Source organism: Phallusia mammillata, chromosome 1 (genome assembly GCF_965637545.1).
Source record: "Phallusia mammillata chromosome 1, kaPhaMamm4.hap1.1, whole genome shotgun sequence".
Lineage (NCBI taxonomy): Eukaryota > Metazoa > Chordata > Ascidiacea > Phlebobranchia > Ascidiidae > Phallusia > Phallusia mammillata.
Genome location: NC_137252.1, coordinates 33,920,576 through 33,947,674, shown reverse-complemented (window position 1 = coordinate 33,947,674; position 27,099 = coordinate 33,920,576). Strand labels below are relative to the sequence as shown.

At 35.7% G+C, this 27,099-nt stretch overlaps 1 protein-coding gene across 2 annotated transcripts in view; it reads right to left on the bottom strand.

The window, feature by feature from the left end:
* Positions 1–27,099, bottom strand: part of LOC145215941 (dynein beta chain, ciliary-like) — a 57,018-nt gene that overhangs the window by 12,297 nt on the left and 17,622 nt on the right. For both annotated transcript variants that reach the window (XM_080084462.1, XM_080084463.1), the window contains exons 33-69: positions 26,581–26,806; positions 26,144–26,229; positions 25,886–26,017; positions 25,461–25,613; positions 24,901–25,065; positions 23,735–23,935; positions 22,911–23,071; positions 21,521–21,782; positions 20,971–21,117; positions 20,228–20,470; positions 19,648–19,803; positions 18,559–18,675; positions 17,903–18,163; positions 17,314–17,466; positions 16,763–16,909; positions 16,223–16,368; positions 15,636–15,795; positions 14,573–14,841; positions 14,076–14,153; positions 13,525–13,690; positions 12,829–13,029; positions 12,256–12,363; positions 11,727–11,864; positions 11,149–11,326; positions 10,504–10,673; positions 9,956–10,147; positions 9,038–9,181; positions 8,423–8,529; positions 7,546–7,690; positions 7,177–7,281; positions 6,273–6,428; positions 5,403–5,546; positions 4,932–5,054; positions 4,075–4,233; positions 1,419–1,601; positions 881–1,006; positions 137–369 (exon numbers count right to left, since the gene is read on the bottom strand). In XM_080084462.1, the coding sequence (XP_079940588.1) occupies positions 137–369; positions 881–1,006; positions 1,419–1,601; positions 4,075–4,233; positions 4,932–5,054; positions 5,403–5,546; positions 6,273–6,428; positions 7,177–7,281; positions 7,546–7,690; positions 8,423–8,529; positions 9,038–9,181; positions 9,956–10,147; positions 10,504–10,673; positions 11,149–11,326; positions 11,727–11,864; positions 12,256–12,363; positions 12,829–13,029; positions 13,525–13,690; positions 14,076–14,153; positions 14,573–14,841; positions 15,636–15,795; positions 16,223–16,368; positions 16,763–16,909; positions 17,314–17,466; positions 17,903–18,163; positions 18,559–18,675; positions 19,648–19,803; positions 20,228–20,470; positions 20,971–21,117; positions 21,521–21,782; positions 22,911–23,071; positions 23,735–23,935; positions 24,901–25,065; positions 25,461–25,613; positions 25,886–26,017; positions 26,144–26,229; positions 26,581–26,806 (6,041 nt within the window). The remainder of the gene's footprint in view (positions 1–136; positions 370–880; positions 1,007–1,418; positions 1,602–4,074; positions 4,234–4,931; positions 5,055–5,402; positions 5,547–6,272; positions 6,429–7,176; positions 7,282–7,545; positions 7,691–8,422; positions 8,530–9,037; positions 9,182–9,955; positions 10,148–10,503; positions 10,674–11,148; positions 11,327–11,726; positions 11,865–12,255; positions 12,364–12,828; positions 13,030–13,524; positions 13,691–14,075; positions 14,154–14,572; positions 14,842–15,635; positions 15,796–16,222; positions 16,369–16,762; positions 16,910–17,313; positions 17,467–17,902; positions 18,164–18,558; positions 18,676–19,647; positions 19,804–20,227; positions 20,471–20,970; positions 21,118–21,520; positions 21,783–22,910; positions 23,072–23,734; positions 23,936–24,900; positions 25,066–25,460; positions 25,614–25,885; positions 26,018–26,143; positions 26,230–26,580; positions 26,807–27,099) is intronic.

Sequence of the window (27,099 nt, the reverse complement as noted above, 5' to 3'; positions counted from 1 at the left end):
GACGCGATTAGAACTCACAACCTTTTGAACATAAGTCAGTAACGCTAACTACTCAGCCTCATTTTGACAAAGTAACTTCATATTTAACTTGTGCATGACAAAACAACACCAACAAAAATAATAAAAGACAACCCACCCTCTTTGTCCGAGTCGAACCACTTTGAGATTCGCATATCTTTTCTTGATCCATATAATACCCTGTAACTGAGGGTCGATAATGAGAGGCCATCGCTGGCAGTTGATCAGTATTGTGGCGTTCTCAGTCGACATTCTATCCGATGGTAAACCTTCGTTGTTCCACGATGCAATGTCCGCGTCGTCAGTCAGAACCGACAACTGGTCGAGTTCTTCCGTACTTGGAATACGAACCTGGTTATGAAACACGACATTGGATGAAACTCTTAAAGATCTGCCTAATGTGAATTATATATGCTTGGAGTGTGCCTTAAAAGTTGGGTTACATCGACGTCTAGGGCGTCTCAGGACATGTATATACTTACACATTAAACAAATGTATAGGTATAACTAAATCCCTACGTAACCAAAAATTTTTTCTTCTTAAGTAGTATATCCAGTTTGACAAGCTTCTGTATGCAATTAACCGGGTTAGCGATTAACTGGACGACGACAAATACTTATAGTTTGCATTTCTGATATGTGTTATGCGATTAACCGAATTCGTCTGTGTCTATATTTAGTGCCTGATAGATTTGATCAGCGATAAAGGATACATACCCCTGATGTAACGTATCAATAGTTACATTTTCTTGGCCATAAAGTCGGCTACACAAAAGCGTTCGCACATCAATTTTTAATATCACATATCTCCTGATAAAAGATATTGCAATAACAATCGCTTTATTCACACAAACTTGTTCACCTCTTGTTTTTCCATGAAGGGCAGCCACAAGTTGTCAGTCAAGTTTATTCTGTAGCTTCGTGTGAAGTAACCCACGTAAGATACAAACGCTGTGATGAGAAGAACATCTCCACATAAAGTTTTCTCCTGAAAACGATGATACATAAAATATGACAATGTTTACTGGTAAATCGCTAAAAAGATAGTTAAATAGACACAGTAAGTCAAGTATATAAAATTACTGTACATAGGTTACAAGGAATTTTAAATTCATTTTTATGAGAGATTGCGTGAATACAACTTATGCACAACATGAAAACAACTGCACTTGTTACCTTACATAAACAAAAAATAATGAATTTCATGAGATATTTGAATATTTAGGAAGCATCAATCTATAATAATAGTTAAATTTTAAAACAGTGATGTTGCACTGTTTATAACAAAAGCGATTGTTTAAACGTCTAAAGTAAAACGTTCTAACTGCTAACAAACTGTCTGTTAATTTCTAATTATTTTGCAGAAATTACTAATGAAACCAGTTACTCAATGAACTTACCTGTTCCTTAAACCCAGCCACAGCTTCAGCCCAGCGAACATTCTCAGATGCCAGTCCACCCACCAATCTGTTAGCGAGGTTAATAGTGAGAGTGGTTGATTCCGCTTCCTGCTGACATTTCAATTTATCCGCAGTCGCCTTCTCAAACTTGGCAGTCAGTTCGGCTAAGTTTTGGTTCAGTTGCTGAAAAGATAAACAGTTTTTTTTAATTTGAGCCACTTTTGAGGTTTTAATGATCGATTTACGTAAAAAAATACGGTACATTGTTTTAATGGTAGTGTGTCGACAAGAAATCGTTTTTACAGTAAAACAATAAAGTCATTGTTAACAAATAAAACAATGCCGCTTCTAAACAATATATTTGATCATTTTACTAATTATGTTGATTAGGGATGTGCCAAAACTGCAAATGTTCTGTTTGGTCGAACACTGAGCATCTCACGTAAATGCTCGATGCTCAGCTGAGCACACTCGCTACATTGTGACGTCACAAACATTCCCAATTCCATGCTAGTTTTGTAGCTTTCCAAGGTCCCTTACGTCACCAGCGGTGTATTAAGGCCCGTTTGCACTGAGCGTAGCGCAGCGAAGCGAAGTTGGGCGAAGTTGAGCGAACCTTTCGCTACAATGGATTTCAATGCGACTGTTTACACTGAGCGCAGCCTTCGCCCGAATTCGGGCGAATTCGCCGAGGTTCGTGAGCGTAGCGAAAAAGTTGGGCGAAGGTTCCTGTACAGTCGTAAATTTTTGCCAGAAACTTTGCCGAAAACTGTACAGTAGGCTAGGTGAAGGTTTAAAAGTAACAATTTTTACTTTGTCAGTAAAAATAAACAGTTGGCTGTCTAAAAAAATGTAAAACTAGTAGATTATTTTTTTTAAATGAATAAAAGTACTGCTTGAATTTGAAGTAAGTGTAATAAAACAAATAGCAGTCAATTTAAAAAATATGTATATGTGAATTATAGTGATATTATGAAGGGATAGTCACTATAGTAAACTAAGATGTGTATGTGAGCAGACCTGCAGTTACCAAAAAAGTTTTGTGTGATATATAGTCATGAAAACTTATGTTTTGTGTAGCAGGTAAAATGAAGACATCTATTTGTTATACAAGCCAGGTGTTATGTCAACACAAAACTTTTTTAAATAGGTGAAACTGGTTTTAATGTGTGTAAATTAAGCTTCAGATTTCTGGTTCCTGGATGACCATGGATTCCTATGTCTGGCTTGATTGGATTTACCATATGTAGGTTTGTATTGTGTAGTAATATTTTTGATATGTATCATTAATCAGTATAACTTTTGTAATGTTTTGAGATTTTGGCATTTGCATACTTTTTGCCTCATCATCCACATGCTATTCTCTCAAATGTCGGTGTAATTTTGTGGTCTAGTTTTGTATGTTATGTGCAGTAGGAAAAATTATTAGATAAAAGTAGTTTTAATATGTGAATACTACCCAACTATAATTTTTCACACCTAATTACTCTTCTAAACTAAACTATAATGTATTGTAATTTAGATGTAACACTTAAATAAACTTCTAAACCAGAGTGTTGTTATTTAGTTGTAAAAGATCTTGATGAATGGTCATGTCATGAACAAGGATGGTGAAACTAAGTCTCCTTCAAGGCAGATGTTGTGAAGTGGCTTTAAATTAAACTTCAGAACACTACTGTGCCAATAAACAATAAATTATGCAGTATTTCACATGGTTTGTTGTTAGTTTTGATTTCAATAAACTGTTTGTGGCTATGGCTTATGTTTCCATGTTGTACATGAAAAGTGACCATCATTTTTACATAAAAAAGGCAGGTATTTAATTAAGAATAGGACAGAAATTTTTCTTAGAAAATAGTAGTTGGGTCCGGTAACATATGTTTAATGACATCCTGTCAAGATATGGCAAAGAAAAATCCGGAAACTTTTTCTTTTTGCATCTTGGTGATTCAAACATTTTATTACTGTACAGTAAACATATACATATGTACACGTAATATGACGTCACAATGTCAATTAATTCAAACTGTAGTGAAATAAATATGATTTAAGTTATTTATTGACAAATAAGCATTAAATGGTTTGTATTCCTTTGCCAAAATGTTTTTGTGTGTAAGAGTTTCCCCGAAGAAGTTGCACGTTCGCCCAACTTCGCTTCGCTACGCTACGTCCAGTGTAAACACCCCGTTCGCTCAACTTCGCCCAACTTCGCTTCGCTACGTTACGCTGCGTTCAGTGTAAACGGGCCTTTAAGCTGTACAGGCCCCAGAAATATGCGTTTCCCACCACCTAACGCATTAAAAAAAAATTTTGTTCTTGTAAACCCTTTCCATCACTAATTTCGTATGTTAGCAGGGGATGAATATGCAAATATATTGCTCGGGTCAGTTTGTGCAATTGCTCGGCCGAGGTACCGAGTACTCGGATTCTGGCTCGATCCATCCCTAATGTTGATTATGATTTGTGGATATGTGTTTCTAACTATAACTGCAATGTATTGTACCTTTCACAACCGCCAATACTGTACGAGTTTTGTAGGTGAACTTGTCATAAACATACGCAAAGCTTTCAAGTCCTCATAAACTGTCGACCATCACCATTGTTGGTTGGGTTTGCTTAACACTTTAACACACAGAACTAAACATGAAGTACTCACATTGATTTTAGCCTTGATTCCAGTCAGTTTCTCCTGCGCTGCAGCGAGATCAGAGTTGGCTTTGGCGAGAGCGATCCTCTTCGGCTCAACATCGCAATAAACTTCGTAAAATTTGACGATGTTAATTGCCCATGCACATAAACCGGCAGCAGCGAGCGACTGGAAAACAGATAAAGATTGGAGTTCAAATAAAGGTGACAATTAGCAAATTGATTTTGGGAGTCAATCCCAATTTTATTGCAATTCCCGTAACGATTTCACCTCTTATTATTCCTATTAGCTTAATAAATTACATATAGGAGGCAGCTTTTGTAGTTATAGTTAACTTTTAGCTTCGGGAGGCAAGTTAGTAAGTAATTGTGTTATACTTGAGACAAACTGTCGAACTCCGTATGTCTTCGTCCATCAAGCAAATATTCTCAAGTCAACCGTCATTTTAATTGCAGTTGCGTTGGATCTTTTTGTTCCATAACATTGTTTATTGTTCAACTTTTTTATTTAATTCAGTTTAACATGTCAGGATTTACTAGTGCTAAAATGGAATACGTTTTTGCTCAAGTACACACAAGAGGTCGAGACGAGGTTTGAACCCCCAACCCCGTGAACACAAGCCAGTCAGATATATTGGGCAGAAAAATATTTTTTATGTTTATTTTCATTAGGGTGACACATTTGTACAACTATTTAAAAATGCTTGTACAATTTTGCCGAAACGGGATTAGAACTCGTAACCTCCTCATGCAGTCTCACACCCAAAACTGTTATTTTTATTGTAATTTTTACTGTTCTCATGGTGGGATTCGAACCCACCAGCTATTGTGTTGTATTGTAACTGTTCATCGACTTTAGTTATTCACCTTCGCCCTGATAAATTCGGGTTGGAATTCGGGATCTTCCAGATAAGGTTTAATCCCCTTCATGCAGTTGTCGTGGATGTTTTCCTTGTCGTAATTAATCAGCTGCTCCAAGAAATAATCAACCTGCAAAAAATGATTTACTTTAAGGCTAATTTACATAGAATTTAGATGTAAGGTCTTGGTCAAAATAGCAATCACGTATTTTTAAGCATGTTTCGACAAATTAAGTTAATTTCATTTCGTATAATCGCATATTTTGTTCAAATGCACACAAATCGTGATCCTTCGATCAACCAGATTCCTCTGCATTGCAGTATAAATTAGCAGACAGTGCACATTGTTTCAACCTACAATAGGGGGTAGCTGGTCCCCCATAGGGGCCCCATAGGGGGTAGCTGGTGACAAGACATCATTTGAAAAATAACTTACAGCATAAGAAGGTATTTGTTTGGCAGGAAAACAACAACTGACCTTTTGCATCATGTTCTTTGCAGCCTTCCAGCTTCTGTCTTTTGGGACTTTACCGTTCGGAGCGAGCAGAACCATAACAGCAGCAGTGACGTTCACAGCAGCTGCTGGAGGTGAACCGAACGACTTCAACTCAGTGAGATTGTTCTAACAACAAAAATTGATGATTTAAATCAGTGGCAATCAACATTATTTATCGAAACTTCACAAAATCACCTCTAAAATCCCATAATCCCATATAGCAGTAATACTCCGGTTAAAACAGGTTTACAAAGAACATGGCGTTCAGTAGAAGTAAATGTGATGAACAAGAGGGAAAAAATCGGCAAAACTTAATAAATGACATTTTACTGCTCCTTGTCAAACTAGGGGGCAAAATATGTTCAAAATTTAAAAAGGCAATTATGCAATAATTTGTTGTTGTTTTAAATTTCAACAAATTTATGTACAATACTATAGTATAGAGCAGTGTTTCTTAACCTTTTTAGCGCTCGTAACCTTTGGGCTTTCATCAAATTTTCTCGTACCCCCTGTCTACAATGGCCGACGGAAGTAATTAAAATTGCAACAACAGGAAATAATCTCAGTGTATTTTGAGTGCATGCATTAAAACAGCCTTGTAAGTTCAACAATATTTACAGCACACCAACAATCAGTCAAAGACAATAACAAAGTAACTTGTTACGCATTCTTTACAAATATGCATCAATAGCGTATAATTTCACACTGCATGTCGTACCCTCTGCTTTGGTGCTTCGTACCCCCAAGGGGTACATTTACCCCTGGTATAGAGACACGTCGATAACAACAAAATATATGCCAAAGAAAATATACAAAATCGTATTGTTGAGGATGTGATTAGTTGTCTATTACCTTGTTGAGTGTATTGAGAGCTTCCTGTGCTGCAACTAACGCCGGTTCAGCTTTAGCAAGATCAGTTTCACAAGATTTCTGCTTTTCACCAACTTCGATCGCAAACACAGCCACCTTTTCCTCCTCTCTGTCAGCTATCGCTTTCTCCTTACTCACCTGAAACGAAATGAGCACAGTTTTACACAAAACCACCATCAAGTGCAAATGTGTATTGCTGTTTGTTTCATTTTTATCCTCGGTGGGCGGACAACACCAAAACCATCGATATAACCAGGGTTTCCATACCGTCCTTATTTCTAAGATTTTTACTTGTTTTAAAGGGCAATGTCATAGAATGTATTGTCCTTATTTCTAAGAAATGTCCTTGTTTTTGACTGTTCTTATTTTGTCTTTTTTTAACATTTACAAGTCAAATGACCGCTACAAGAAAAAGTAAACCTATGCCTGAGCTGTCGCGAGATGCACGAAGTATTTTCTACAAACAAGGAGTGGCTGGAACAGATTGTGTTTCTGGGCAAAAATATGGCATGTGGTGTGTCATGGCTCAGAAATGCAAATATTTGTGCAAAAACTTTTGCTTCGTTGCGCATAACAATTTAATTTTTCGAATGTCTTTATTTGGCGTCCATGTCGATGGCAACCCTGGATATAGCCCAACTACGTTCGAGACTGGGTATTAATTTGACATTCTTTCGGTGTAGGTTTAAGTAGGCACGGTTGCTTGCGTATGTGAAATTAGTTTGGTAGAAACTTAGTTCCTCTGCGTTGGAGTAAAGCCGATAAAGTTTCTGTTGCTCTTTATTCGATTTGAAGTGTTGGCGTTGTTTAATTTTAACCCACATACAAACCAAGCAAACCAATTTTGGTATTTAGTATGTTATGAAACAAAACAATATTGGGCTACCTTTTCTGTTTCGACACCAACAACTTGAATAAGTTTGTCAGCGTCCTCGTTCTTTTGTTGTAACTCGATTTCTTGTGAAGCAAGTTTGGCTTTAAGATCATCCACCTGTGAATTTCATAAATTAAAAAAAAACTCAGTTTAAACAAATAGGTCAAAAATTCAGAATTTGGTTTCCTGCGTTTTTTTGCCGTAGTTCTTATAAGTTACTTTGAGGCTTTTTTTAGGTTTTTATTAACAAAATTATAGTGTATTGTATTTTACGATTCTAAAAATGTCCGAGTGCTTCTTTCTAACTATTTGCAGACCCAGCTCAAATTGGTAAAAAATATTGCAACTAAAAACAAACATTTGTCGAAACATGATGTCTACCTGTGCTGCCGTGCTCTGTAGTTTCGTCAACCCGTTCTCGAGTCTCTCCATCTTAGCTTGCAACTCTCTACTTTTCATCCCAAGCAAACTCTCATAGAGTTTAATCTGCTCCAAGAAACTCTTGGGTGTGGTGTAGTTGTAGCGTCTGCCATATAACAATAACATTACTTTGTTTAAATGACAAATGTAACCAGTATGCGAGAACGAAATATTGTCTGCGCTTTTGTGCTTTTCTAATATGTTTAAGATTCGGCTTGAAAGAGCATGTAACTTAGATGATTGAGCGGTCAGCGCAACGTTCTTGTGTTCGCAAGGTTGTTGGTTCCAATCCTGTCTCGACCACGTTTGTTTCTCTGAGCAAGAAACTTAAGTGGCATTGCTTTAACCCCGATCTAAATGGGTTGATCTAAATTAAAGTAACTGATTCCTTAAGTCAGTGTTCTCAAATTATGCGTCGCGACGCCCTGGTGCGTCGTTCCAATTTTCCAAGGGCGTCGCACAAATAGTTCCGTTTCGTGGCTTTTTGTTCGTGTATCAATAAACATAACTATAATAATAAGTTTTCTCATTAACTTTTATTTGCTGGTGCGTCGCAAGTCCAGAAAACTTTTCCAGAGGTTCGCAAAAAAAAAGTTTGAGAACCACTGCCTTGAGTTGAAAAATAAAAGTTAGTTCGACGGAGGGACTCACAATCAGCGAAACGCATAGAGGCGTTGCCCGTCCACCAAAGATAAATTAAACAAACAATCCAGCAACCCTAATTCTTGCAATTTTCACTTAAAAGTGCAACATATGAAATTTACATAAACGATCTGTTCAGTTTTTCTGTATCAATGTATTATGCCGGCTATAAGCAAATAAGTTCGATGCTTCATACCTGTCGTTCGCAAGATACATGGCACTCGTTTGATTGACACTTGTGTGAACGAACGACATAAACTCGCTGATCGATGGTTTGATGTCGTTGTCAATGCCTTCAATGTCCTGCAGAAAAAACGAGTAACAAATCAAATGATTAAGCATGAGGTAAGTTGCTTTGCAAAATACATGCTAGGGACGTCAGAAACGAACGTAAATCGTAAGTTAGTTAGTTTTAAAACAAAATCACCAGAGAGTTTGAACGCAGCTAATACAACCTATTGTTCAAAAATGACTGCTGTTTTCACCAAAGCGATATATGACATCCAATAAAATCCCTCATAAAGCAGGGTGAAGCTATTTTTACACTTTAAATTGATGGTAACAACAAAATTTGTTCCAACTTTTGCATAAATGTTTGCACAGTTCACTTGACAAATTTTGTTTTTATTCCAGTCCATTTCTTGTTTTTTTACCAAGTAACTTTCTAAGAGCATCTTTAGTGTTTCTACATTTCATTTTTGATTCTACACTTTTTTTTTCACGGGGTTCGAAGGTTTTCTTTTATGTCTGTATATGGGTCAGGCGCACCAGACCGTTCGGCCAAGTTTCTGCCCTGATTCTACACTCTTACCTGCAGGAAAGTGAAACTGACAGATCTGAGCGCCTCTTCCGGCCATTCGTGGAACCAGTCGATCTGTGTGCAGTTGACCACAGCTGGAAACTTCCTGCCACGGACGCGAAGGGTTGAACCGACAGGAGAGAAACACAACACAACCTGTGTGAAGTGAAGTGCAGTTTTACTGAGTTTGTTATAGTGTTTAGTTTTACTGAGTTTTGTTTTGTAGTTGCAGAGCATTAACAAATGTTAATAAATGTTCATCAATAGTGCTTTTATTTGTTGCGCTTTATAAAGTGGCTGAGCATTTTCCGGTTGGTTTAATATTTTATGATGCTACGATCTTTCAAGGCAATAATGAGATTCTTTGCTGAAAAACCTTTAAACATCATCAGTAAAACGAAAAGTCATAAACTGCAAATACTGATGGATTGGTTGTTTAGTTAATCAAAAAACAAGTTGCACAAAACCACTTTTCAATGGAAACTATACTTATTATAAGAGAGATTAATTTATTCATACTGGGATCAGCTCTGAAGCGTCGATGCAGACCAGCGATCACGGCACACTTATCGATAAATCATGGTACCATAGGCCTACTAACGGCGTTGCACCGAATCAGACGGTCTTCCAAGCATTTCCATATGGCCAAGGCACAAACCAGAAAAATCCAGCCTGCGGTGGGATTTGAACCCACTACAGGAGTCTTTCCGGAACTCGTGCTCTGCCAACTGAGCTACACAGGTTCAGTGGAGAAACCGCCAAAAGTCAAGTCCCACCGCAGGCTCGATTTTTTTAGCCTATGCCTTGCAATATGGGAATGCTTGGGAGACCTGCTGATTCGGTACAACGCCTTTAATAGGCCTGGCGTAGCATGATACTAAAGATAATATTTTACTGTAAGTCATCAGGGATTAAATTTTTCATGTTTACCTTCAGTTGCTTTCTGACCCTGTCGATGAAAAACTTCCAGCAATTTTCCCTCGAGTCTTCCAGCCCTGCCCCCTTCACTTCATTCCTCACTCCACTTATCACGTTCTCCACTTCATCGTCTGGTAGCAGTTCGGGTATTTCCCCTGATGCGAGAAGGTCGTTGACCAGCACTAAAAACTTTTCATCTGGAACCTGTAAGGTGAAAGAACAATTTCATACATACACATTGCATGTGACAAATAATATGAATTGCCAGACATTGTATAATAAGTCTTACTGCATAAGCGAAATAAAACAAATAAGAACGCTAAACATCAACCAAGTTTAATATCTTTCCAGATGAATAAAAAATGTCAACAAAAACAATCGTATTTTTGCAGTTTTCACATTGTAACTTTTTATGTTCAAAACATAGCAAGACTTACTCAAGAACAAAAAAAACTATCAAACCCTTTAAACAAAGTTACCAGTACCATTAGCAACAATAAACTAAAATACCATTATTAACAAAGGTATGAAACAATTTAAAAAAAAAATTCTTTTCTTACTTGAGCATCAGTAAGCAGAAACATGGTGCCGATATTTTTGAGACCAGCCTTAAGATAAAGTGCTGCAAGGTCAAGTTTGAGGTCAGGAATCCCATATCCTTTCCTTAGTGTGATTTGGAACACTTCCAGTCCACTAATGTAAGCTGCAAGTCTCGATAAGCTCTGTTTGCCTGAAATTTGTTTGCAAATAGTTTATAATGCACAAATTTGCTACTTGAAATTTGGTAAATCAGAAATTTATAAACATAAATATGCCAAAACAACTGAATGGCCAAAATGTATTACCAGATTTTTGCACCAAAAAAGTTAGGCAAGTAAAAAGCAAAAACGCTTAGAAAGTAGTGTGAGTGAGGTAGGCCTTTTCTATTCAAACAATAAATGATTTTATGTTGCCTTTATTTATCCATATAAATATACTGTTTAAATTAACAAGAAAACAAAATGTACTCTAATCATATTACATGAAAAATAATCAACTAATCTTAGTTGTCTTTTTCTTGCAAACATTTAATTAGCCAACAAAACAAATAAATGCCAACAATAAAGTTGCCACCATCACAAGTGTTCTTCCAATAGCATTTTCCTACTGCCAAAATCACTTTTGATACAACAAAAATAACGATTTAGAATTGAGTAAAACAGTACCTGAACCACCAACACCAACAAGTAAAGCATTTCCTCTTGGTGATTCGAGGATTCGGTTGATCCTAGCAATATGTGACATGGCATCTTCGAATAATACGAGGTTCATCACAGCGTTTACTTCATTGTAAGCTTCTAATCCTTCAACTAGAAGTCTGTTCAGTGAATCCCAACTTTGAACCTGGTGGATTGCATACATGTAATAAATCTAAAGATCCCACTCCTACATGTCAATAAAAATGCTTGGTTAATTTTTTCCATATTTTTTTTCACTATTATCCGAGATTGTAAAAATATTTTTAATAACATTTATTGATTTAGTACAAACACACACAATCAGTGTTAAAGAAAAATTAATAGGTAAAAATAATTTTAAATTTTTTGCAAATGTGTTGTGTTTTATGATCAAATTACAAAACTGCCTGATAGCATGTATGTTACCGGGGGAATAAATTTGATTGCACATATTCCAATCAGCATTGCTATCCTTAGACAATCACTACCATTAAATACCAAGCAATTTTACATTTGGACACTCTACACCCATTAGGACACCCTACACCCTATCAACAAATACATACTGGCATATATTTTGGGTCACCGATTCCCTGAGCAAAGTGGCAGAACATGAGAGGATCGGCAGTGAGAATTTCATCTGGAATGTCATCAAAATATTTCTTGGCAAAATCAAACTTCAGCTTTGTGAAACTTTCCATGTCCTACAGAAAAAATTATGTGAAAAACTGATTTGATTGTTTAAACACACCTTCGTAAAATTAAGTTTGAACCTAAATTGAAAAACCAAAATCACCGGCTAGATTACAGCCACCTTGACTTGGTATACTTGTGCTTATGAAGTTATGACTTAAGTCATAAAGCTTAAAAGACTTGACTAAGCTCTAACTCATAGACATTGATATGCTTTAGTCCCCATGCATATTTCAAGTTCACACATGACTTGAACAACTTTACATAACTTGGGCCTCGTGCCCTTTGAGCCAACCATTAAAGTTGGAAGAGCCATTTATGTATACAAACATAAAATAGTAATACTCATTGAGCTGCAATGTTGCCATAAGGACCAATACCAACCCATTGATAAATCCTTACCTTTTTGTCAATCAGCTTATCGCTGTAAACCCTTGAGGCTTCATGGAGCCAGAGACGAACGAGATCGCTCACATTCTTTACACAGTCCGAAGTAGAGAACAAAATTCCCTATAACAAGAAAACATGTACAACAATGTTAACAAGGTGCTAGAAATGCACTTCACAAATCTAATACTAATTCATAAAGACTGCATTTAAAAAGTAATAAATTAACTATTTTTACAAGGTAGCTTACATTTGACTTGCTATAATAATATATGATGATGACATGAGCATTTGCCGAAATGTTTGAACATATCGCTTTTTACATCTGTATCGGCCATTATTTTTATTAAACAGATGATTTATTTCAAAATGACGATAGTATTTTAGATTTGGGCGTTTCTAAATGACAGGGTCCTTTAAAGGCATGTTTGGATTTGCATTGAAATGTGCACATTGCATTTCCATCGTTTTGAATGCTAGTACGAAACTGCTATCTAAGGCTAGTGTGAAAAGCAAATGATTAAAACTACTTTCTACAAACATGTGAGAAAAATTTAATTACTATTTTACAGCAGCGGAAGTACATACCTGGAATATATTGGACAAATCTCGCAGGTTAAAGATGTAATGAAACTTTATAGCAGTGGGCAGGAATACACTGCTGACTTTAGCATGAAGTGCAAGTGCTGCCTGTGCAAGAGTGGCTGCAACTTTCTGTACTGCAACAGGGAAACCTCCTATCTGTAGATGCTGGCTCACAATGCTGCTGTAGATTGTTAGAAGAGCTTCCTGAAGGAGTAAATAATGTGGAGATGTTATTACCAAAACTTAATGCTTGGACAGTCTATCTTGGGGCTCAATAACATTCTTTTAGACACAGTATTTTTTTTGTTTAAAAGCTGCAGACAATACACACTGTTACAACTTTAAACAGCATTTTTCAGAAAAATTAAACGGCAAAAATAACAATATCTACATGTACACAGTTTTAAAGGTTTATTAGCAAATTCAGCAAGTTTTTTGACTTGGTAACCACAAAAATGCATTTAAAGCTCAGCCGGAAAACAAAATTAAAAGTCTGTGTTTTTGAAACATTAATGAATCTTCTGACAAATCCGGTTAATTGCATAATGAGTATAATTGCATGAGGATCAGAAATTCGATCGAAGCTATTTGTTAAGAAAATTATCATGTTAATCACATTAGAAAGCATATCTAATTCGTTTTGCAATTAACCAAATTTAGCTGTATAAATATCAAACAGGTTATTAACACAATGTTCACCTGTCCTGGAAAGCTGACAGCAAACACACTGAAATGACGTTGCAATCTAGAGTTGATTGTGAACGACCCAGCAGTTGGATTCATGCAGGCGACATACTGCACGTTGTTGATGTCCTTCAAAATTAGTTTGTTGCGATCGTACCAATGACTGAAGTCCATGTGCTGTCTGCGTAGGAAAAGTTTCAAATTGAGTGGTTGGGTAATGGCTTTTTTGCTTGTGTATTTGACCATAGAGTAAACATAAGTAAAGATTTAAAGCTACTTAAAATGTTCAGATATTGTCAATTTGAAGCTGTCCAAATGCAATAACAGTTTTGGTGGTTCTTTGTTCATTCAAAATATCTCCTGATGTCAAAGATTAACAGTTTAATCTCTTGGTCGGACCTTATTTCTTTAAATATTCGATCTTTTGTGTGCTTAAATTTCTTTAAGCTATTGAGTTCTCACTAGTTTGACCAAAACAGTTAAAGCTACCGACAAACACAAGGCAGTTACACTAAACAAGCCTCTATAGTAGCCAGGTTGTAAGTATATAGAATTGTGACATATACCTGATAAGTGTGTGAGGCTGAACTGTCCCATAAGCATCCACCTCTGGCATGTTCATGTCGTCAATAAAGTAAATCAATCTGTAAACAAAATAAATGATACAGAAATGTTTGCATAAAGACATTAGAATGTATCGTGCTCTATAACGTCATAACTCTTAATGCCATTTGTGGCTAGGTGAATATTTCAACGTAACTGGATTGCTCTGTTTTCTTTCCAAAAGCAAAAAAGAAGTAAATGTTCAAATCGATTATAAGTTGGCAACTTAGTTAAGCTATGTTAAATTGATATATTTGACTCAACTCAAAGTGGAAAAAAGTGGTAGGCAAACAACAAAGCTTTTCAAAACCCACACTGGAATAAAAAAGTCAAATTAGAAAAAAAGAAAACACATTTTCACCCATTCAGCATTATTAGTTCCTTGTTTAAACCGAAAAGTAACCTTGAATTAGTAGTCCATAATTGTGTATGTAAAATATTTAAACAACATGTAAAACACCTTTTGCTTCCTGGAGGGCCAAAATTTCTGCCAGCTTTTTTCTCCAGAGGTTTTTCAAGAACTCCTTGCAACATTAATGATGTCGTGTAGAAGTTGAACGGGACGTTGGTGACCATGTAGTCATCGGGAAGTGATGCTAGTTTGTCCTGCACTAAAACAGTCTTGCCAGTTCCAGCGTTGCCAACAAGCATCACCGGTCGTCGTTTTTCCATCAATAGATCCATGAAGTAGCGGATGCGACATGTTTCAGCAGTCGGTACCATGCAAGCCTGGATGAAATAGCCAATTTTTGGGGGGACTTTTAAACATGTTTTTAACAAAAGGGTTGCAAATGGAACACTGTGAATTTGTGCAAATAGAAGAACTGCTTTCTAAAGCAAACTACTTGAGTAGATATGATAAGACATTTAAATAAAACCAATTGTGGCTATTACTAAGCAGATGAATATACACATATACATGTCTAATAAAGATGTTTGTTTGGCAATTTTCTGTCTTTTGTAGTACAACTTCTTCATTGGTGCACATTGAACATTTAAAATTTTGTGCCGTTGCACATTATAATGTCTCAATGCCATTTGAGGATTAATAAATATCTTAGCTCAACTGTGTTGCTTTGTTATCTTTTAACAAAATCAACCTACAATTTTAACTACATTATAAGTTGGCAACCATTGACTGAGCTAAGAAAAGGCAACACTTCTTTGTGTGCAGTAACAGGTCAAATGACTCAATGGCCATCGTTTGGCTCTCACTTACCCGGTCACGCAGTTATTACTTTCGTTGTTATTTTGTTTATGCAATTTTTGTCTATTTTTAAGCGTGGCAAATGAAACATTGAATTGGATTGAATTGTGTTTCTTGCCTACAAAATCAGCGTTCAGATAAAACTTGCTTAATATGCCTTCAAATACATTGATTCAACAAATTAACAATAAAACAGGCAGCTGGATGGTGGACCCATGGTGAGGATGGTGGACATAACACATTCAGGCTTGCCGACTAACTGAGTATGAAAAAACAAACAACAAACAGGTCCCAAAACATGCAATTGTGTACAAACCTGCAGAGGTAAATCTGGGTCAAGTTCGAACCCAGGAACACTTTCAGACCATGGAACAAACTTCTTGGTTTCAACGTCAATGCAGTAATCGAATACAGTTCCAGCACTGGGAAACTTCACTGTCTTAAACTCTGATGACCACCATTTGCTAAACTCCACTCTGTATAATGTCAGCAGATGTAAAAAACTTCAAATTTGCAGCTGGTAAAAGAAGATGTGCCATAATACATTGTTGTAACAACACTTATGCTAACTGGATCAAACATTTAAAAGTTAACTTAGATTTTCTGAAACCTTTTCTTTCTTGTTAAACATACAATGGACATTGCTCAGTTTCACATAAATACTAGTTTTTTGGCATAAGAAATACAAAAGTTGTTTTAAAAACACCAAACATTATATATTGTTATCAACTTAATTTATTTTTATCAGTAATGGTCGCAACATACAAGTTTCATCTACAATATATGCAGAGTTTATAAAAAACACAACATGTATACCCCACAAAACAACAAACACACTTTGCCAGGCACAAAAAAAACATAAATATAAACCCACATTAAATGTGACAATGTTACATAACTCACCTGTAGTCGATGAGTTGATCCTGGAACATGGCACCACCGAACGCCCATATGCATGCAAACACAAAATATAGCTCGTACAGCTCCTTGGGGCAATCTGGAGGGGTGTTTTCTGCGGTTAGCAGCGTTTCAAGCAGATAGCATAACATCTGGATAAAATATCAAGAACGCAAATCAATCATTGCAGACAACTAAATCACTAATATAAGTTTTTTTAGGAATTTGGTTTGATATGGCGGCCAATCTCTCGTCACCAGCTGCACTGATGAGACCTTATAGATAGAAACAGTGTGCCTGTCTGCAGCTTATCATTTATTGGCTCTATGCTTTTACATGGTCTGATATTATTTTATTATGAATACTTTTTTTTCGTATGCTTTTCTTATTTTAGTACAAATTTTAGTGCTATATTTTACCATACATTGAAGGTCTAATTTGGTTCCGATTGCTTTGGTAAACTTGCCACTAGGACATCATTCATATAATTTACCAATATTGTTGTGCCTTTTATTATTCACATTAAAACTTGTTCAACAGTCCCACCTGTATCTTTGCACATTCAGGTATTGGTGTAATTGTTTTGAATCTTGACCGTAGTGTTTCGATGCAAACAGGAATGTATTTATCGAACAGGATTGTTAAATTGGCTTTCTCTGATTGCACTTCCCGCTTATCAATCCAAGATGTAACCTAAATATAATTTTTGAAATTTAGAATGAGAAAAAAATAAAAACCTCATGTAACAAAATGTGCATGTTGGTAAATGCAAAATTAATAAACTTATAACAGGATATTTCTGCATAAACAGATTACAAATGTCAAAAATTTTGATTTAAACCTTATCACAAGCCATAAACATCATAAAAGATAAAAGTTTGCATCAAAGAGATCAAAGTTTTGTCCCCAAGCTTGCATCGAAGAGGTAAAGAATTTTGGTCCCCAGATTTATAAAACAATGCAGACTATTCTCTAAGATATTTATGTGTTGTCGTGTTAAATAAACAAAAATATGTTGAATTAACCTTTATATGTAATGATAGTCATTCTGTTCTCAAAGTCACCCACATTTTAGCGAACACAAATTTCCCACTTACAACAGGATTCCAGCCGAGATCTGCAGGATTAAGATAAAGAATTCCAGCCCTTGATACAGTGGCTGGTGTGGCAGTCCGCAAGTTGCTGATTTCGAACAGGAGACGCATGGATGGGGTGAGCGGGATTCGCTCGTTACTTGCAAGAGTTAAAACCTGGAAAGGTACAAGGCAAGTTACATTAGCCTGGGTATCATGATAAATTATTAGCAGCTTTTTCCGAAAACATGTTGGGTGCTAAAACACAATTATGCAATATCAAATGCACATTTATAACTTTCTTGCATACACATAGCACTAAATGTATGCAATCAGTTTAAATAGGTTTTCAAAAGAAGTAGTTTTAAGTTAAAGATTATAGAGTAGAGAATAAAAGAGAACAAATGTGTAAAAATTAAGTAAAACAGTATAACTGCAAAGTAAAATATTTTTTTGCATGATGTATATTTAATGATCAAAATAACTGACCTTTCTATTTGGACTTGTGAACAGACCTGTATGTAGTTTTTTTATATTGTTTCGAAATAACATAGACAAGTTTATACAAAATGTAAGAATTTAATAAACCAAAAAACACACAATTAACACAAACCTTGTTATCGTCCATGACAGTATTCAAAGATTCAATCCACATAGGGTCGATATCACCATCGAGAACAATCCACTTTGGTCCATTGTGTGTCACATTGGACAAGTCTCGCATCACAGTGGAGAACAATCCATCTTTCCATTCACGAGTAGCAGGGTTAATAATACCAAAGAGTTCATCGTTGGTCACTGCTTTGGGATTCAAATCGACCCACATAGGACGACGTTTCTGGTTCTGGTAACACTTCATCAGTGACTTCAACACCTGTGAAAATTAAGTTGAGAAGTCAGCAGAAAAATTGTGCTTTGGCTTAGTGCATGAATATGTACAATCTTTTTATGCGATAGAAAAACAAATCTTTCTGTGCGACAAAACATAGTATGACGCAGATAGATTTATGGTCAGAACAGGTACAAGTACCTGAATATGGCTGTATTAAGTTGAATAATGTCAAAAACTAAATAAAAACTACAATTATAGAAATAGTTTCATTTTCAGAAATAGACATTTTCTTGAGAATTTTTATTTTAAAAAAGATTTGATTCGGTCACACATTTTAAATATCTTGACCAGTTTTGCCACAAAAGTAGTAGCACAATATCTAACTACACAACCAACAAGCCATACCGTAACACATTTATGTCATTCACAACACAAACCTGTGTTTTTCCTGTCCCAGCATTCCCAATCACAAACACAGAATGTCTGACAAACAACAACTCATCAAGTTGGACGAGTTTCAACACAAAGTTGTCCTCAGCTTGTAGTTTCAAGTCCTACATGAAGATAAGTAATTATAAAATCGCTTGTTTTGTGACATAAACAACCACTCGACAGGTTTTAAGTATTAATGTTTTCAAACATCTTTTCATGTTCAAGCTAAATATATTGGCCCATATAAAAGGTATCATTTTTTAATGTTTTGGTAAACAACCATGTACTTATTTAATGAGAATCTATACCCCTGTTTTGTTGGGTTCAGGCCACATTGTATCAATAATATATTGGTCAAAACCAGGGAGTCGAACCGCTTGTCATATGGGTTCAGGTTCAGTTCGTTTTGTTTTTAAAGGAACAGGTTCGGTTCAGGTTTTTAAAAATGTATATTTTCGGGTTTGGGTGTTGTTCCGGTTTGGGCAAATTATCCGGTCAGAACCGGTTTTCGGTTTTTAAACCGGTTCAAATTTTTATTCGCTTTAATTTAGTTCTACCCATCATCTACCTGGCCTTATCAAACTCCAAAATAATTTTGCCGGTGCGCTGTTATTTTGACACGCCCTGTAAGTGTTATCTCGTGTATTCTTCAGTACGCTGTTTTGAAAAAAAATCGCAAAATGTAAAACACATTGCATTTTTTACTGGTTCGGTTCCGGTTCGGGTCCAACGCCCAACAAAATATGCGGTTCAACTCCGGTTCGGGTTTTTAGAAAATCGTAATTAGCGGTTGGGGTTCGGTTGGGGTTTAATGAAATTAACCGCTCAAACCGGTTCGCGGGTTCAGGTTTAGTTCCACTTCGACTCCCTGGTCAAAACAGTTTGCACTATTATAAATTGTTTTATTAATTGAAATGTGTACAGATTTTGTGCAGAAAGATTGTAAAGAGGAATAGAGATACTTCCTTAAATACTCTAAGTTCTTGCGTTATTTCTTGGCAAAGAAATTGTAGTAACACAACTGTATAAACAATCTTAAAACCAATACAAAGGTGGTATCGAAAAACAGCAATTAAACAAACTTAGTTCTCCACCTGTACAGCTTGTTTACACATTTTCTCAAAATCCAAATCCCGTTTTCGAGGAACGTCGAGTGCAGGAAAAAGATCTCCTATCAACCCCATGAAGACAGGCATGTCATCTGTTACTATCTTAGGAATGTTAAAATCACGAAGTGCTCGCATCAATACCTGGAGAAGGAAACAAAGTATAATGCCTGTTGAATGCTGAACATCATTATGTGACTGGATTTGAGATTATTAATCAAATAAAAGTTGTTACCAAAACAAACCTGCTTTGGAGTTTGTAGTTGGTTTAAAACACATTTATCAAATCTTTTGATTTTTTTAGATAATCAAATTATGGGAATGTACTTTATTTGTATAGTTTGGTTTATTTTTTAAACAATATCTGTGAAAGCTTGGGGAAAAATGTATGTTTTGTTTTTTTGTCGTTTTTGTTTTTCTCACAGAAAATCACACTCGCTCATAAACAATAATCAATTCCCACAAACAAATACAAACCATAAACTGCTTTTTTGAGTTGAATACAGCTTAGTTTGGACTCTAAAAGAGCAGCAGCAGCACAATTGGGCTGAAACCATTTTTCAAATACCTGTTCCTCAGGCCTCTCTTTATCTCCACGTTTGAGTGCACCAGCCACCACGAGCACTGATTTGATCGCTCGTAACCCCCAATCATAGTGGTCCTGTTTGGAAAGCAACTCCTTGCAGAGTGTGTACAGAGTGATAAACTTTCGAGCTAGGATTCGAGCTTCTAGGAATCCCTCAGCCACCAACATAATTTCACAAATGAGTTCAAAATCTGGGACCACCATAGCACATGGCCGGAACAATGCCTACAGACAAAACATTAGTATTTTAAATAACAATTCATTTTAAATATGCATCAAAATGCTTCCCCTTATTTATAAGAAGTTTATATAAAAAGCAGTTGTTTTTAAAATAGATGACTAAATTTTAAGATATTCATTTAAGAAAAACATCTTGTTTGTGAAAGTACTATTAGCCTTTTCTAATTTTAATCCCTTTCCATTGCCCTTTACATACACTGAAGATGCTTTTTTAGTGAAAAATATTTGTTATTCACAAGATTGTCAACTGAGTTTAACCTGGAAATAAAGATTTCCCAACTTATGATATTATATTTACAGGTGTGTAACAAATTCAGATTTTAACAAAAGATGTGGTAAAGTGAAAATATTATTTTAATGATATTATGTGCTTTTAAAGCTATTATGATTGTACAAGCAAAATTTTTAATTATGGGATCGAGTAGACCCAGGTTAAGACCAGCTGACCATGAGTGACAGGCACATGTTCAGAAAAATGTACTCACCTTAAGATTTTCGGGCAGTTCAGTTCTTCCAGCATATCCAGGGTTCATAGTGATGAAGATTCCAACAGTAGGAATGAGAGAAATCTCCTCACCTTGGAAGATAAATCGTTTCTTTTTGTACCTGATCGCATCTTGAATCGACTTCACCTTTGCAAAAATGTATTGTGTTGCAGTGTTAAAAAAACTATTTATCCATCATTTCGAATTTTTACTAAATTTATTAACAAAAAGAGGTGACATTTGTTACACTTATTGCTTATAAATATACTGTTGTTAGTATTTTTTCTACTTCACCAACTATTACCAATTACCAACACCAGGTCAACTTAAGCACTGACCATTACAAATAAATGTGCTTGTGTATGCCAACACAGCAACACTTAACCCATACCAAACTCCACAAGACACAATCGAAACATACAGACAGTTAATTGCATGACAGATTTGCAAAGATTTTTACCAGACAATTTTCCTCACAAAAGGCTAAGGTTGGGATTTATGATCCCTATGTAGTTAAACGGATGATTAAATTACCCTAAATTGTCTGTACCTGTACAGCGACGACAGATAACACTTCAACTGAGATTCTGTTGAACTCATCAAAACATCCCCAAGCTCCGGTCTGTGCTAATCCCTTGTAAATGTTGCCAATTGACTTGTAATCCATCTGCTCAGAGCAGTTGAACACATACACCATTATACCGAGCGAACGAGCAAGATCTTTCGTGGTTTCTGTCTTTCCTGTCCCTGCTGGACCCGCCGGGGCTCCACCCATGATAAGATGAAGAGACTGGGTAAGCGTAATGTAACATCTGCAAGAAGTAACAGTTTAAATCAGGGGTCTGCCCCCTTTTCAAGGCCATGGCTCAAAATCGCCTCTCCCCAAACAAACAATGGGACATAACTTGATAGAAAAAAATCCTAAATAATACAAATACTTCACAGTTCGAGAAGCGCTTGTAGTTCTATAGTAAGTGTGAAAGCAAAACAGGTTTGTTGTATGCTCGTTGCCGTTGTATTTAAAAGTATGGTCAGTCACTAACGAGATCACAAAAAGGACAAACAATCCCCAGTAAACACAATGTATTCAAATAGCAGCATCTTTATGCTGATGCGTCCCTTGTTCATTCATGCCATTAAATATTAAAAACAATATTGTAATAAATAACAAACAGATTTTAAGTGTAGCAAAGTGAAAGAGTCAACTGTGCTATGTTGCTTTGTGTGGAAATAATGGCCTACAATGCCACAACAATGTATAAAATATGACACAACAATTGCAATTGCTGATTTAAAAAACGAGCTCGTTCAATCATCCTATAAAAACGTTGCATATACCACTAATAGAGAATGATTGTATGGCTTGAATTTACTGGTTTGACAGGGTATTCTGCTTGAGTAAAACTCATAACTTTTCAAAGTTAGTTCACGGGCCGCACAAAAACTCTTAGAGAGCCGCATTCGGCCCACGGGCCGCATGTTTGAGACCCCTGATCTAGTTGCTCAGAATATTCAAAACTTTGTGTTGTCCACCATATCTTTAAGTATATGTATTTTTATAACTTTGGTGGGAAACACACTGGTTTAAATAATGTAACAACTAATATGAATTTCGGTAAAGCACTCTGTAATTGTTTATGCCATCATCAGTGACATGTTGAATAAACTTATAAATAAAAATTAGAGCAAAGAACAACGATAATGTTTAAATATTTTCTTTAAAAATAAATAAATCAGGGTGGCTTTTTACTAAAAACAAACAACAAAATTGTTTAATAAACATTTTACTATACAACTTGTCAGGGTCATATGGTAAAAAAAATAATCTTTTTTAAGGAGTTTTTATTTGAATTTTTTTTATTATAGAAGTAAATTTATAAATTGTAAGCACTAAACATTCCAAACTATCAGAACTAACGTATCATTTCAAACAAACGTACCGATCAGTTAGCGGTGTAATAACCAGTCGAGGGGTGTTGCCCAAATATTCATAGGAGTATAAGAACTGTGCATCACAAATGTTGGCAAAACAATGTTTCTGTTCATCTGCCCACCGATGACGTAGTTGTGATTGCCACACAAACTCACTGGCACTCTCAATCTGGAAAATAGCAAATAGTGATGTTGATAAAATATACAAAGTAAAAACTAATGTATAACACCCAACTAGAATTGATCAAGTTTTATTTCACAGAAATGTATAGTTTTTTAGTAAATATGTATCACATAAATCAGGGGTTGGCAACCTGCGGCCCTTCATTGAAGGTTGTGCGGCCCGCACAGACTCTTGGATTTCAAAAGTACTGGCAAAGAGGCCAATTATTACATATTTTTGAGCTGATTAATGTGCCTGATGCTAGTTTCCTGCGACCTGGCAAAATGTGGCTAGAATCAAATATGAATTATACTTGTAGTTAAGCATATTTGGTAAGAAACAAAGCAAAATCACTTTTTGTTGTACACATATGCGGCCCGCGATCCAATTTTGACATTTATAATTGGCCCTACAGTAACATAGGTTGCCCACCCCTGACCTAAATGCTGAGGATTGTTTAAAAAACAATTAACATCACAGTCAAAACAGCAGGTCATTAAATAATTGAATGGCATAATGTTGTCAATATAAAAATGAAATAAATCTCATAACTGCAAACACGGGATGTTGCTTATCAGAAATTTAAATCTAAAAATATGCCAAGACTCTATAACAAGCAACACAACAAAATCTACTGACTAAATGTTGAAGTAGAAAACAGCCACTAACTTTTTGTTGTATTAGTTTTGCTACAACATCTCGAGCATGTACATCGATTGTACAAATTGTCATAATCTTCTGTCTGTCATTCGAGCTTAGGTTTCCAATCAGATGAGTGATAAGAGTGTTGAGCTGGTTAACTTGCTTCTTGTAATAATCCTTGAGGGCATTTTCATAACCTTCCTCAAGTCGAGCGAAGGCAATACCAACCTACATGTGGAAAATTTATTGTAAGTGCAGCATTTTAAAAAGTAGGGATGAACCAAAACTGTGTTAATGCCCGGTGCTCTGCTTGTAATGCCACAACCATTCATAATTCTATTCTAAATGTTTTGTCGCTTCCAAAGGTCTCTTTCTGTTGCCTGCAATGTGTTTTAACTGTACAGGCCCCAACCACATGCAGTTTTCTAACATCTAACACATTTAAAAAAGGATTTTTGTTCATGGCTACTCTTTCGAACAGTCATTTCAAAACAGGGCATGGATCAGCAAATTTAATGCTCATGTGAGTTTGTGCAACTGCTCAGTCGAACAATGAGCACCGAGTAATCAGGTTTTGGGTCGGCCTATCCTATTAAAATGTCAACAAATCTTTTAGTCACTAAAATGGCTGACTAAATGAGACTACCACCTTTACTCAGAGGGTTGCAATCTCATCTGGATATTTTGTGCTTCTTTAAATAAGTAACTTAAGCAGCATAGTTCTAACCTAGTTGAAACTGATGGGTTGGCATTAAAGAAAGTAAAAAAAGTCCAAATATATTTTGAAAAACAATACCAAAAAGACACAGATTATATTTGAATACAAAACTGATGCTGCCTGTTTATATAAGGCAAAATATATATTTCTGTTGATTGAAATAAATGATTTATGCTTTGTACCCGTTTTTTTTACGAAACAGTCTACATATTCAACTGATTCGAAGCAATAATCTTTCTTTTCACAAGCTATTGTCTGTGGGAGATTCCATAATAACAAAAGCGTTTCAGCCAAACAGACATTTTTCGAAAATTTACCACCCACATACGATAAAATGAAACAAACAAACTGTTTGATTTTGGAGGTTTGACATGTTGAACTTTACAGACAAAAGATTTAAAATATGTGATCACTTGTGTTTTAGGGTTGATATCAGAAAAGCTTAGGTTATAATGCACAGGCAACAAGTACATACCTCTGTAGACCACCAGACTTGTGTGCATGTAAGAGCAACTTGTGCAGGATAATCAAACAACCACTGGTCTCTTGGCTTCTCTTCATAAGTCACCACAGCATCTGCCATCTCATTTCTCACTGTAGCTCTCATCACGTCCATCACTTTATTCAACCAAACTTCAACCTAGACAAAAATCAATTTGCTCACAAACATTTAATCATCGGGGCGATTAACGTGTTTGTTTGGTCTCAATACAGACAAGCCGGTTACTTTTACTAATTTGTTCTTCAATCTACAGTTGTTTACAAAAGTCATGTTTGACAAACTAATTATTTTGGCAAAATAATTGATTGTAATGTTTAATGTCTGTAACATAAAAATCACTTTAACAATTAAGATGCCAATGCTTAACAAATCTGAAAATAAATGCTATTAGAGTTGTCCCCGTAAGATTATTAAGCTTGTTCAAAGCTTTATTGATTCAACAGACTTGCAATAAAACAGACAGCCCAATAATTTTTAGGACAAGCTTGAACACTAGTAACTGCTTTCTATTAATGATGAAAAGTTGCCCTCACCTGTCCCGTGCATGAACACTCATAACTGAACGGAACGTACTCGTCCTCTCCACTGTACATTCCCAACCCTTGTTTGGTCGCGTTACCACTTTCATCTTCTTCAAACTTCAGTTTCGCCGTGTTGTCAAACAATTTGGCAAGATGACGGCAAACCTTAAAAATGTTGTGATAATAACAATAAGTTGCAGTAAATATAAGCCATAAGATCTATCATAAAGTGCTACTTCAAATGTGACCATACTATATGTCATATTTTAAGGACACCCTCTGCATTTATTTTTAGTATAGTGTCAATGAAGCAAAGAATTTGACGACTGTCTGACACTGACTGAGCCTAATGGTAGTACCACTTAGTCCCCAAGAACTTTATGCTGAACACAATCAACTAAATTTGAGGGTTTCATAAGTCTGTTATTTTACTTTACCTCAACAGGGTTATTTCCATTAGATAGAATATCAAGCAGATCACTGGATGAGACGAAGTAAAATCGTGGAAAGGCAAGTCGTTTTGTTTCAAGATATTCAGCCAAAGCTTTCTCGCACAATGTCAGTTTGCACTATAATGAAACAAAAAAGTATCTTTCAAGATGATGTTTTGCGCTTAATCAGACTATGCAAAGCATTGCCAATAAATCACCAAAAAATACAGTAAACAATTTTTTTAATCCACTATTAGCCTGCACCTGTAAATCTTCCAATCTTTCATAAAGCCCCTTTTTGTTGGTGGCTTCAATCACATTAGGGGTCTTCACAGCATCAGCCATAATTTCTGATGAATAAAACGAAAATGCAATTTAAGTCATACAAATGCTTGTAAACCTGTTCATTTGTTTGTTTTTATTGAAGCGAAGTTTAACATGAAAGAATCTAATAACATTCAATTATCCAACTAGTACTTTGCAATGCTTTTTTCATGCCGCACTTACACTACATGCAAACATAGAAAACACAAATTTACAATATTTAATAAAGTACAATCATTGTAATTGCTTATCTGTAAAGTGTTTAAAAATCTAATTAAAGATATTGTGTTTTTTATAAAATTGTACACATTACACACAAAGTTAGCCAACCAACCATAAAAACGATTGAAGACACAAACATTTAAAAAAAGGCATGCCTTTAAAATCTCTGTCAATTCCATCAAATCTCTTTGAATCCTGTGGTAACTGTGCACGGATGTCTTCGGAGCCGATAAAGATGCTCTCAAGATGGGACCATGTTCTCTGCACCTCAAGCCATATTGAGAGCACAGAGTCGGCTGTGGAAAGCTTCTGCACCCAACCTGAGACTTCCTCAAGAAAGTGAGCGATGTACTTTGATGTCATCAGGTTTTGTAGTTGCACCTGTTTAAGAACAAAGTGTTAAAATTAAGTTACGAACCTCAAGGATTTTAGAGTCAGCAGAGCCTTCAAAAGACTGAGAAAAATACCAGGCTAACAAGAAACTTAAAAATATACTGAGAGTATTAATTTATGACAAAAAAAAAACTTTATTGGTATAAAAAGTGGAAAAGTTTAAAACAATTTTTATTCAAAACTTGCTGCCAATGGGACATGTGGCTATAGATCAATGCAATGAAAACACAAATAAACAAAATGCTAGGAGGGAAACCAAAGTTATAGAAAAAACAGTCAAG